The following is a 13,094-nucleotide window of genomic DNA, read 5'->3' on the forward strand; positions in this document are numbered from 1 at the left end:
ATTAATACTAAAAAGCAAGACCAGTCCCATCAGCTTTTTGGATTGTCTGAGCTTTTGCAATTGCCAGATAAATACCCTCTGAACTTTTTTGGACACTTGTCAGCCTTTGCGTTTCATTATCTAGGCTCTGATCCACCACCAGTTTATGCCTGTGCCTCTCTTTGTGCATTGTGATCGTCCACTAAAGAGAGCAGCCTCCCTGCCAGCCCAGTCCAGCCTGTCTATAGCACTTTAAAGTCAGTACTGTGGACAGAGTCTAGAAGAATACTGGCTCAGGGGATCTCCCTGAAAATTATATTGCTGCTGTAACCTGTTCTTAATGTTTTCATGCTATTTCCCAGAAACCCTCCACATTTAAACTGCAGAGAGACTGCTCTTTATGATAGATGCAATAAAGGGGACACAAATAAATTACCTGGGACTTTCTTCATTTTACATCCAAATAAAGCAGTTCTTTGAAAGTTGCTTCCTAGCTGAAGTCTGCAGACTGATTGTACGAATATAACAAAAGGGCTTCCACAGAGCAGCAAAAAGACACATCTGATTACAGGAATCCACACTGCCAGTCCTTGCAGCTTCCTCTAAAACCAAGTTTATCTAGCATTTGAACTCATTAACTTCCAATTCAGCGAAGCACTTAAGCATGCAACTAATCCTATTAACATCAGCAGGATTAGTCAGATATTTAAAGTTAAGTGTGCATTTAAGCGCTTTGGCCAGATCAGAACTTAAGCTGCCTTCAATCACCTCACAGCCAGTTATAATACCGATGATCAGGGCTCCTGTGGCATTCTTCAGCAAGACGTTCAAAGCGCTCTATATACCAGCATGACCCCAGTACCTCCATATTACTGATGGAGGAGTAGGAAAAAAGAAAAGTGGGAGGGGGGGGGGAAAAAGCTTAGTAATGTGCTGAGTCACACCAGCATTTGGTGGTTGAGTCAGGAAGACAGACCACAGCTCACTGCTACTTACGGTGCACCATGTTTTCTCAGGTTTTCATTAACTGAGCAATAATAGTAGCTACAGCACATTCTTCATCTAAATGTAACATTTTTGGGATTAGGTGCTAGCAAGAGACATGGCTGGGGTGGGCAGGAAGTCAAATGCTCTATGGAAAATGGCAGCTCTCTGCAGAGCCGTTGTCTTCAATCATCCTAGGTTAACAGAGGTAATAACACTCTCCATGTCTTGAAAGGTTTTTACTTTCTGTTTTCTTTCTTGCATCTTCTGGTTCCTCATTCCAATCCCTCAAAAGCTTTTTTGCAAGAACTCAGTAGCAGAGTATAGAGAATGGCCTGTAAAAGTTATAAAAACCCAGACACAACAGGAGAACAAGCCACATCTATCACGCTGCTCCACACAAGCAAGGTTTTTCTCATTATGCTGTTTGCTAATATATTTATCAAGTCCTAAACCTAAATGCACTTATTATTCTAGGCTTAATGCTAGTGACACCACTGGAATCAATAGGAAACCTTTCCCTGGCTTTAATGAATGCAGGACCAGGCACCTTCTCTGTAGTGATGCTTTGGAAAATTATAGGTGTGCTGAGGTGAGAAAGAACAGATGAGAGTCTGTGTACACCAGCAGGAAATCCATCATTGACAACCTTGAGAAAGTAAACAGTAGGAGACTGCTGGGAAATCTAGAGATTTTGGATGCTGAAAGAAAAAAGAAAGCAAGCTTCGAACCAAGTGGACTATATTAAAAGCATTTGCTTTCAGGAGAAGGAGCAGAGTTAGACATGAAATGTGACAAATGGAAAAATATCACATTAAGCATGGAACCTCAAAAAGAATTTTCCTGCAATGGGATGAAGTAAGTGTTTCAGAAAATGAACTGATATGAATTCTGAGTCTTGTCTCAGACTGGCTAAATGTAACATCATTTATTGCCACTTTATATTTGCGTTTGAGCTCTATGGTTTTCCCTGAAGAAATGAGTAATAATATTTAACATAACTGGCATTGTGAAAACTTTAAATTATTCATTCGAAAAAGGACATGCAGCCCTGCTGTAATTCCCACTTCACTGCCACGGTGCGTGTAATATATTGTGGTTCAGGTGCTGCAAAGTGCAAGCCATAAAAATTTAAAATACTACTTCCTGGAATTATTAATAATGAAGAGTCTCTCAGTCAGAGTGGCTTTCAGATTGACAGAAGAGATAAACAAAATGTGTTTCTCCTACCAAGGAGAAAGGTTTCCTCCAGGTTCAAAGCTGGACTTTGTAGCCCCACAAAATGGTTGTAACACACCCATTAGTTTCCATGTGGGTTAGTCATGCTCACTTTTAAATGAAAACGAGACTCTTGGCTTCCAAAGACATGCCTTTCTTCATTCCTTTCAGAAAGAGGAAATATAAACTTGTCACTGGCACTGACCTCGTGGTTTCCTTTGCCTTCATTACCCAGCTGAGCATCAATAGCTGAGAAGGACCTTAGACCGAGTCCCAGCTGTAGCCTGCTGCCCAGGTTACTGATGACAGCACAATGGTGACCCCAGGTCTTGGCACTAAATCTGCTGTGACTGAGTTGGCTTCTATGCTTATGGGCTACAAGCCAACGGGGTGGCTAAAACTAACCACCTGCTCACACACAAAATTCTCCAGTGACCTACAAGCTCTAATCCTCACACACAGCCAGCTTCAAAGAGCAAATGAGATGTGCACATCGCCAACAGTAGCTGAAGTTTAAATACTTAGCAGTAAAAGAGTATAGGAAAAGAGATGGAAAAATCATGTTTCAGGGCTTAAAACAATCCCTTTCTTTGCAGGGGTTAGGATGAAACATTCATAGACATGAGCCACTCCACACCTACTGCAGTGTCCCCGGTACCTCCTTCTGACTCTTGCACTGGCTACTGCTAGAAACAGGACATGTTGGACTCGATGGACTAGTACTCTGAGACTACCTGGCAATCACCATGCCCCGAATTCCCAGATTTTTAGACAATTAGGTCCTTACAAACTTTCCCAAATAATTACGACTATGTCCCATCCCATGGAAGAGACAGCTGTGCTTCCAAATCTAGAGGATGAACACATCTCACCAGGCAGACTTCCCAGAGATTAGTACTGAAATTGGCATTTGGCATGTAGGTAATGGTAGCCCCTATGGCATCCTAGTCACTATCTGAATACAGGGAATGCCTGAAATATTAATCAGCACAAAAAAGAAGGTAAAAAAAAAAAAAGCAAGCTGCCTGGGGATCACATCCATAGTCAATGGAGAAATCCAGCATCATTAGAAACACTGCTTTTTTCTTCCTGTATCAGCTCATCCAATGGATGGTGTGCTGGAAATGAATTTCACAGAGGGTGGTAGAAAAAGTGGTCTCCTGAATCAGTGCCAGGAGGATATTCCAGGCATAAGGAACATCACAAAAGGACAAAGACAGCAAATGTAATCAGCCCTGGCATCACCGATGAAAGGCAGCACAGAACGCAAAGGCTGCACTGGGAGCTGAAAGCAGCTGAGAAGGGAAAAGCATAGCTCGCAAGCACAAAGGGAGCTTGGAAATTATCCAGCTAAGTCTCCCTACAAATCCCTAGGTGACCATAACCACCAGGAACCCACAGGAGGCTATGAAGGGGTGACAAAAATTGATTTCAGTAGGTTCAGCCAGGAGAGGGTAGAGCAAAGCAGACAAAAGAATCAATCACTCAGCTATAGTGATGGTAAATTGGCCAGGGTAAATTAGCGGAGCTCCACTGATTTCATCTAAATTACACTGATTCTCACTAGTCAAGAATCCTGCCCAGTCTTACTTTCCAGACCAGTAAGTAACTGGTATGTGGGGTTCACTTCACAGTCTTGCTGAAATAACCTCCACCTGCAGCAACGAGCTTCCATATTAGAATAAAGAATAGATTGCAATAGGCTTAGCCAAACATCCATACACTAACACACTTTTCCTGTGTCCATTTCTGCTGCTCCTGCAGAATGCAGCTCTAGGAATTGCAGTGCAGACATAACTGGGTTTAAGATTGGCAACGGAACTCACAAAAACAGACATGAGGCAGCTTTAAACAATGTAATTCAGACACCGGTAACAGTACAGTTAAGGAGATAAATTTATGCACAGGCTACACAAATCCTGAGACTTTTCACACTCGAGCTGCAGCAGCAACATGTTCTCTGTATGCAAGTGAGGTAGCTGAATGCTACACCAGGTGCCTGCGAAGGCTGTGAGCACACGCTTGGATTGCAGCGCAGCCCTGCTGCAAGTCGATTGCCCGTGCACAGAGGTGTTCAGTGTGCTGTAGGGTAAAGCCTAGCCTGACAGCAGCTACATCCAAACAGGAGGAGCATGAACTGCCAAGGACCTCAAGTAGGGCTCTCCAAGACGCACAAACAAAATTAAATAGGTTACCCCAGAAACACTGCACTGTCAGAGTAAGCGTTGCTGCAAATATTTATTACAGCTTAATGAGCAGAGGTGGTGTTTACATTCAAATACACGTTTAGAGGACAAACGGATTTGCACAGTGCAGAAAGGGGACAAATGTCACAGGAGAGGCAGGCTCAGACTTTGGTGTTTGTGGAGATCAAGCAGAGTATCCCAAGTGGAGAAGGGATAGGGAAAGGCAAGACAGCCTGCCCATTCCTTCACACTTGCAATATCCTCTATTCCCTTCCTTTCTTTTATTCATGCTTTCTCTCCCTTTGCATCCACCTCCTCCCTTTTACCCTTCCTTCCTTCAGCTGCCACAATTACTAGCCCTGCCCCATCTCTCCTTTTGCCATTTGCTCCATCCCACCAAACTCACGAGCAGCGTGAGCCGGAGCACAGACACCCGTCCCCAGCTGCAGCAGGAGCCCTCCCAGACAGCGGCAGGGGAGGCTGAGCTGCCTCTGGCCCCACCACATGTAGCAGCACCCCAAAAGCAGCTCCATGCTGTGCCTTCAGGGCTGGCTAAAGCCGTCGTGGGCTGCTGGGCTTCGCAGAGGGCAGACTGACATCAGTATTTCAGGACAGAGCTGCAAGTAGTCCCCTAGGTACAAAAGCGCTCATCCAGCATACTATTAATTATGCCTGCTCAGCTGGCCAGGACAAAACATTATTTTCTGTTAAACCAAGAGGGACAGGCTGTGAAGACAAGGGACCCTCTCGATTTTCAGGAACTCTTGATTACTTTGTCTACACACACGGCCTCAGCCACTCAGAGAGGGCTGCAGCCAGGGAGGGCAAGAGGCAGGAGCACGGGATGGGAAAAGCATTTGAAGAGAGCAGTTACATCTATTTTTTTCTTTCTTGGGTTGAATGGCAGGAATTTGTCACCAGAGAAATTATTTCTCAAGCCTCCAGATGCATTCAAAATAAAGAACAATGGACCACATGATAAGCCTTCTGCAGCTTTCCCCACAAAAGAGATGATGGAATTTTTTTTTTTCAGCCCTGACAATAGCTTTCATACACTTTTGTATTACGTAAAATTAGGATTTTTACTGCCAGAACAGAGGCATTTCCTGCTGTATTATACTGAAGCGAGCCTCCGAGACTAAGGCATCCCCAGTAGTTGGTGTCCTTTAAAATTTCAGTGAACCAGTATCGTCCCTGAGAAGCTGCATATCCTTTAGTATTATCATTGCAGAGACGCGTAACAATTACAGGCTGAGCACTTTGTCTATGCCCAGGAAAACAAGTGAACAGCTAGCCTCTTCCCCTTTGGTCCTAAAAGAAAAAGGCTTCTTTTTTTTCACCCCCCCCGTCTTCTTCTTGAATACAGAAGAAATGAAACTCAGAGACATAAAAAGCCAGGTCAAAAGCTTGTCACTGGTGATGGCATTATTCCTGTTACACGGATGGACTTCAGCAAAAAGGCCACGCAAAAATTATTTAAGAGCATCTGTCTCTGCCTTCTGCAAATGCCACCCCAGCAAGAGAAGAGGGGGCAAGCAAAATGCCTAAAGATAGTCAATAAATATAGATACACAGCAGGCTAAGCACCCTAGGGGAAAAATTACTGTCCTGGGTACATTTCTCCCCTTGCAACCATACAACCGCTGACAGAAGGATGAGAATGCTGCTGCTGGAGGAGGAATAGCACGAGCTGTGGGAGGAGACATCCTCATTTGGTGGAAAAAGAAATAGTCAGTCCAGTGGCCGGTAATTTTTAAAAAACATTGCCAAACTCAAGCCTCCTGAATTCCTGCCTGGATTTTTGTGACAGCATCAAGGTAGAAGTCAGAGGGAGCTGCTAACCTCACAGCACTGCAAAAAACAAGCTTATTAGGAAAGTATCCCCAAAAGGACAGCCAACGAGTCTAAGCATACCTTTAAGAAAGTGCTTCCCCTTATCACCCTCCACTCAATTTCTTATATTCAAGGAACTATCTGAAAAGAGGTGGGCTTTAGGGATTACATCACAGGAGCAACAGCCTAATTTTTATATTCCTTCTCTGTACCCTTTCTCAGAAAAGGGAGCCAGTCACAGAAAACACTTTGAAAGAGACAAAGGTACGGAGAAACACAGAGGTCAATGCTGAGAGTCACTCTGAGTGACTCTCAAGTCATCCAGTTACAAAAAATATCCTTAAAATGAAGAAAAATCAGCCCTTAAAACACAATTTTCAGTCCATGGATTCCATAGACTTTGTGGGGTGCTTTTAAGGATCTGCAAAGGTAAGTATACTGACAAACAATGGGTTTGTTTTTCTCTAAACTTGCATGCAGGTCTCTAAGACTCAACTGGGAAAAGCCTATAAATTAACAGAGCTTGCAAACCTTTGCCATGCAATATACATACACCAGGTGAAGGTGTTACTGCATGCCGGTAATACCAGCAGTTGGGTTGCCCCACACAGACCTAGTATACTCTTGGATCGTTAGCCAAAGCCTGTACTACTCCTCCATTACCAGACAGGCTGAAGCTAGAGCAAGTACACAGCCCCAAGCTGCAGCCAAACCTCCTTCCTCTGGTTTTATGCACCCTGGCTTGCCCCAGACCCAAGGTTAGATCCAGGTTGAAAGCTCACATTATCTTAAATGAAGATACTCTCTAACGGTGAAGAGAAGACCAGAAATGGGAGTATTTAGCAGGGATTTTTTTTCTTTTCTTTTTTTTTTATTTCACTTACAGGAAAATGCCAGGGCGCATGAGCTCGTTGCTGCAGAGGCAAAGGCGATGTGACTTGCAGCGGCGAGCAGGGCCGGGAGCATTGCCTCCTTGTGGTTACGAGTGAGCAACGATGGGTTTGCATTTAAGAAAACGAGCTAGCAAAGCCTTTCTGAGCTGTTGCATGCAGACCCCACCACCAAAGCTGTTTTGGCTTCAGTCATTTATGCGGCAAAAAGTGCCTTGGCTTGTGTTCCCACTCTCCCAAGCTAAAAATCAACAGCTGGCAGGTTTTAGGAATAGGCAGAAAAAAAGTCAAATCGATTTTAGGGTTTGTATTTTTTTAACCCTGCCTCCTGACTGCAAGGCAAGTCTAAAGAATACTCTCTGAAAGACTTGAAATCCATGTCTATTCTTCCTCAGGCTCACGGTCTAACTGAATTCAGTAGCAGCTTTGCTTTCCAAAGTACAAAGCTGAAATTTCCCCCTATCACTTAACCTTTGCCCAAGTTTTTCACCTGAGGCTCAACTCCTTATTAGCAGGTCTTTAAACACACCCTCTGCCCTAGGACTCACCCAACAGAATCTGTTCTACGAAGAGCAAAAGAAACAGATTGTGAATTATTTCGCTTTTACCATAAGGAAGCCCTCCTCCTTGTAACTGGATCTCCAGTCACCATTAACTCCAGGTCTACTGCACAGAGGAGCTGAGCCACAGCCTGCAGAAATCAATACCATTGACTCTAACGAGTTCTGAATCACGATTAGCACTCTTGGAGACATATCCCACTCTTCCAGCAAAGAAAAATATGGATGTCAGTAGATGCATTGACAGTAATGTATGCTAATGAAGGTAATGTAACCTAACAACATGTGAATTATTGATGTAGGCATGTTTAAACAGAAAAATCCGCAAGGAATCACACCAGACCAATACACTCCAGTGTTTGTTCACCAACAGGCAATTGGAACGTGGTGGTTGTGAGAACACTCATTACCACTTCATTAGCATGAAAGGATTTTTGTTAGGTTATCCATGTCTCACCTGATACACGAGTCATTTAAATTTCACATAGTGTGACACTGTGTGATCTCAATGAGCCACTTGTACTAGCACCAAATGAGCTACTTTTACACATCTGTAGTTTCCTCTGACCTTTTGGACTTTTATGATAAATCATACTGCTTTGCCTGAATTATTTTCGTCGGTCTTATTTATCAGAGTCATATATACGGGCTGGTTTAGTCTCTCATTCACAACAATCTGGGGAAGTGTAACTCTCCTGAATGCTCCTGAAGTTGCTTCTGATTGCCACGAGGCATGTGGAGAATGAAACTAGCTCCTTTGTCCGGCACGGTTCTCGTTCCCAGGACATCAAGGCGGTTGACTCAGCTCTATCATAAAATAAACATAGTTTGCCTATCTAGGCAGTTTTATCACATCCATCATCACGTTCTCCTAATGTATTCAGAGAAAATTCATTCTGTACTACAGTAAAAACAGGATATATGTTCAATAATCATCAGTGTTAATTTTACTATTATTCCATTATCCTGTCAGATCTAATCATTCTGTGTGTACTTTCGGGTGAGTTGGCTCCATCTCTGTGGCATCTGGGAACTACACTGCAGACAGGCTTTGTTTTTGCAAGGACTGTTGGGGCATGCAGATTTTTACGGTCTCATCATGTCCTCACCAGGTTATATTGATATGCATCGTCACTGCATCGATATAGACAAAAGATTTCCTAGTACATACTGCACCTAACAACCCCAACCACCAAACCACAGCCAATCGCCAACGCACATTTCTGGACATGTTAGTGCTGCATTCAGTTCTGAGAGTGTTGAGTGGGCAGGGGAGAAAGCTGTCCCCTGGCTGGAGCCAATCCGGAAAACAAATCCCTGGGTTGCTCCACCAACACCCCATGCGTGGGGGAACGCAGCCGCTTTCTTCAGAGAAATCAGCATCCTCAATGCCCAGATAAGCTTTGCAAAGCCATGGAGAACAAAATAAACCTTAATTGAGGTAACTAAAATAGGTGCTTATTTTGGAAGAGTTATCACATTACTCTCAATGCAGGCAATAAATCTTACTGATAATAACGCATTGTAAACTGCCCCTCTATTACTCCAGCACTTGCAGGAGAAACACTCTAAACCTTTTCCAGTTATATCTATGAAGGAATATTTGTGGCTTTTTTGAGGAGGGGAGGAGTTGGGGGACAGTTGCGTGCTTGTTTGCCATATTAAAACAGATAAACGCGCTACAAAAGACAACCCCTTTTCATTTATTGAATAAACACTATGGCACAGGTCACATCATCAGAGACCAATAAGGCACTAAGGCAGTGAAAACCAAGGGGCATATCTGTGTGCAGAATCATGCAGGAGCACCGTTTGGTTTTGTTTTACCTTTTCCGGAGCCGGGAACTGCAGGTGGTTTACTTCCAAAGGTGTGATCAAAGGAACTGTTTGAAAACCATCTTCGTTGGATGGTTGTTTGTTGTTCTTGTCGTTCAAATTACTCCCCAGCTTCACCATTCTTGGACCTTGTTTTCCAGACCTAAAGCCAGCAAGATGATCAATGTCACGAGGGTAGCAGGAAGGGGAGGATTTCTGCCTCACCCTGCTCGGTTTGACTTAGCGTTATCCGTTACCTGGGATTTACGCCTGGGTTTCTAGACACACCGCGGACCACACTGGCGACTTGACATCACACATGCAATTTGCCGTGCCTTACGCAGACACCCCACAAACACCCCTCAAAACTCGCCGCCGAGAGCCCAGGCACGGCCGCTCCCAATGCACCGACGCCGCAAACAGCGTTACCGATCGGGACTGCCACCGGCACCGACACAACCGCAAACATTGACAGTGGACGGGCGCACCTCCCGCCGGCAGTCTGGCCCCAGGGGTGCTTCCCCCCCCCCCCGCCCCAATTATTTTTTTGCACATCCCCCCCTTGAGGGTGCAGAAACCCTGCCCTGCAAACCCACACCCTGGGGGGTTTGGGGGTCCGTCCCCTCCCTCCAGCTCCCCCCGGGGGCGGCGGGGCCGAAGGTCGCGCCGCAGGAGGGGGGGTGCTGAGGACTGGGGGGGGGGGTGCGGGCGCCCCCCCGCGCCCCTCCCGCCGCCCCCCAGCCCCTACTTACTGCAAACCACGCGGTCACCGGCGGCGGCTCGGCCCGGGCGCTGCGGCGGGGAGGGGGGGGCGGGGGAAGGCGGAGGCGAGGCGGGGTGGGGGGGGGGATAGATTTCCGTTAATTGTGTTTACTGGGGGCGGCGGGGCGCGCGGGGGAGCGGTGCTGAAGGGACAGCGCTGCGCCCTGCGCTCGGCTGCGGCTCCGCAAGCGCGACTGAGGGCGGGCGCGGGCGGCAGCTCCCCCCGCCCCCCCGCCCCGCGCCGCCCGCCGCGCGCGCGCGCGCCGCCGCGCGGCCTCGGGCACCCCCTGGCGTCCCCGATGCGCGCGGCGGGCCGTGGCGCCCCCTGCAGGCCGAGGGCGGGGACGGCGGGGGGGGCGGGGGGGGGGCGGGGGGGCTGCGGGTGGGGAGCGTAGCACGGCGGGGGGCGCGGCGCGGGGGCTGGCGGGGGCCCCGCGGCGCGTGCGCTGATACGGTTGCGTAAAGGTTAGAGGGGGCCCGAAGCAAGCTGTGACACTTCCACAGCACATTGCACGGGCACAAATGCGGTCACAGAGGGGGCTGGGGGCTGGAGAGGGTCCCAGGGCAGCTGTGGTGCTGCAAGGAGGCAGGACTGGTGCTGCTACTGGGTCAGGTGGGCACCCCATTCCCCCCATTTGGCACACATTGCCACCGACCACTGTGTCCCTCACCAGGGCGTTGCACAAGGTCAGTCACTAGTCAAACGCCAACTCAAATGCTGGAACAGCAGGACAGGAACACGCCCCTGGCCCTCGGATTTTTAGGGGACTCTCATTTCCAGAAGCCAGCCCGGCAACACATCACCACCACGACAGGGGGTACTGCCACAAAGCACCAGGCCAACCTGCCAGCAAACACACTCCCAACCTGCCAGCATCCCTGAAACCGCCAGCCCCGGCAGGATGAGGCTGAAGGACTTTGCCTAGAGACAGAGTATACTTTGGGATGACTTTAGCCTGATTTGTTTATAAATATAGATTTTTGCCTCCAGAGCTTGCAACTTGGCATCTTTTGCAAGCCCTAAATATACTCCTAAAAGGCATGAGCTGTTTCCATAATAAAGCCTTTTAGAACTCACTTGTGAAAATTAATTTAAAGCCATACTTTGCCAGAGCAAGTGAAAGTGCTTAATGCCTTGGTATGAGCTTGCTCACAGTATGGCAGTTCAACATCTAGAGCGACAAGTACTGAGAAGCAGTCAGTAGAGTTCGGACAGCCAGAACTACCTTTTACTATTATCACCTTACATGGTCCATTAAAGAGCTTGTTTCCTGTAGCATCGCCACCTTTTAATGCTTGGGTTGGAATTTTCTGTATCACATTTCTGCACAAGGCCAAAATTCTACAGAAAATTTCATGCAAGAGAGTTTTTCTGTTTTTAAGTATAAGGTTGTGCCATATATAAAACTTAACTTCGAATAATTTTTTCTCAGTGTTAAAAATTGGCAGCAGGTAGCTTTTTGATGTTCTCAAAATCATCTGCAAAACAATTGATCACATCATAATGTTTCAGGAGTTCACATTCAGGAAATTCAGGAAAGATTTCTTAAGCTCAGCAGCAGAATTCCCCTCAGATCCCATCCGTTACAGGCACGTTCAAGCTCAAGACTCAGCATTTTCACTGTAACTACAACTCCAGATCGCTGCAGACTGGCCCTGGTACCTACGAAGAAAGCTGGCAAGTTGCATCCCTCAGATAATGGAAAGTGTAGTAATGCTCTACAGGTCTGAAGAAGCACATAAAAACACTCACTGAAGATTATTGATTAAACTACTACAATATAATAATTTAATATTGTAGTAATACCAGAAATCAACCATCAGGGCCCATCTGGGCTAGGATCTGTGCAAATATATAGCGAGTTAGAAACCCTGCAAAGTCCTTTGTTCATGCTCCGCACAGAGATGAATGTCACTGTGCTAGTTTGGCTCAGGATGATAGTTAGGACCTTCAAACTGTGGAGGTTGTAAGAAAATCCAAAAGCACATACTTTGCAAGTGATGACAGAAGCCCAGACTTTTTCCCAGACATTGCCCGCTCTCCACATCCAGAGCGGAAGCCCTCTGGTCCTAGAGGGGCACTGGACCAGGCTGCTATTAGAGTATTTCTTTTCTTTCATGCTGAGTATCACTGAGGCTGGCAGGAACCTCTGGAGGCCACCCAGTCCACCCCTGTTGCTTAAAGCGGGGGGCGGCAAGAGCAGGTTGCTCAGGGCCATGTACAGTTGGGTTTTGAATATCTCCAAGGATGGAGACACCACAAATGCTCTGGTAAACCTGATCCAGTGTTCAGCCACTCTCATAGTAAAATAGTTTTTCCTATGTTTATAACATATTAAATTTCTGTTTATTATTCAAATAAAAATGATTTTTTAATAAAAAAAAAAAAGACATTTCCTGTGTTTCAGTTTGGGCCCATTGTCCCTTGTCCTGTCACTGGGCACAACTGAGAAGATGCTGGCTCTGAGCCCCCTGAGCCTTCTCCAGGCTGAACAACCCCAATTCTCTCAGCCTCTCCCCGTATGGCAGATGCTCCAAGCAAGAAAGTGCAATTGCAGCAACTCTCTCCCCAACTTTCAGTATGTTACAAATTCTCTCATCTGATTTGACCATCTGAAGAGATTCACAGACTTTATAGTTATCTTCCACAGAATGCATACCTTTGAACCACTTTAGCTCCACTGTCAGCAAAATGGCTATTTTCAACAGAGGCACTAGGAAATATTATTTAAAAACGCAAAGGAGACATTGCATTGTAAATCCATAGAAATGGCATTGTGGTTTTCCACCTTTATCTGGTACTTACCAGGGGACATGAGAACTTTTTGCTGAAAAGCAAGGTGATGTCTTTCGTAGCTTGCAAATGC

The 13,094-nt window shown here is 46.3% G+C and overlaps 1 protein-coding gene across 2 annotated transcripts in view; it reads right to left on the bottom strand.

Annotated features, from left to right (window-relative positions):
• The window catches only part of NSG2 (neuronal vesicle trafficking associated 2), a 38,114-nt gene extending 27,734 nt beyond the window's left edge, over positions 1–10,380 (bottom strand). Inside the window, exons 1-2 of one of the 2 annotated variants that reach the window (XM_064458698.1) lie at positions 10,340–10,380; positions 9,478–9,628 (exon numbers count right to left, since the gene is read on the bottom strand). In XM_064458698.1, coding sequence (XP_064314768.1) covers positions 9,478–9,606 — 129 coding nt within the window. In that variant the 5' untranslated portion in view covers positions 9,607–9,628; positions 10,340–10,380. The other variant, XM_064458697.1, reaches the window with a different exon arrangement.
• Between the last annotated feature and the right edge of the window lie 2,714 nt (positions 10,381–13,094).

Source organism: Phalacrocorax carbo, chromosome 8 (assembly GCF_963921805.1).
Source record: "Phalacrocorax carbo chromosome 8, bPhaCar2.1, whole genome shotgun sequence".
In the NCBI taxonomy this organism is placed as follows: domain Eukaryota; kingdom Metazoa; phylum Chordata; class Aves; order Suliformes; family Phalacrocoracidae; genus Phalacrocorax; species Phalacrocorax carbo.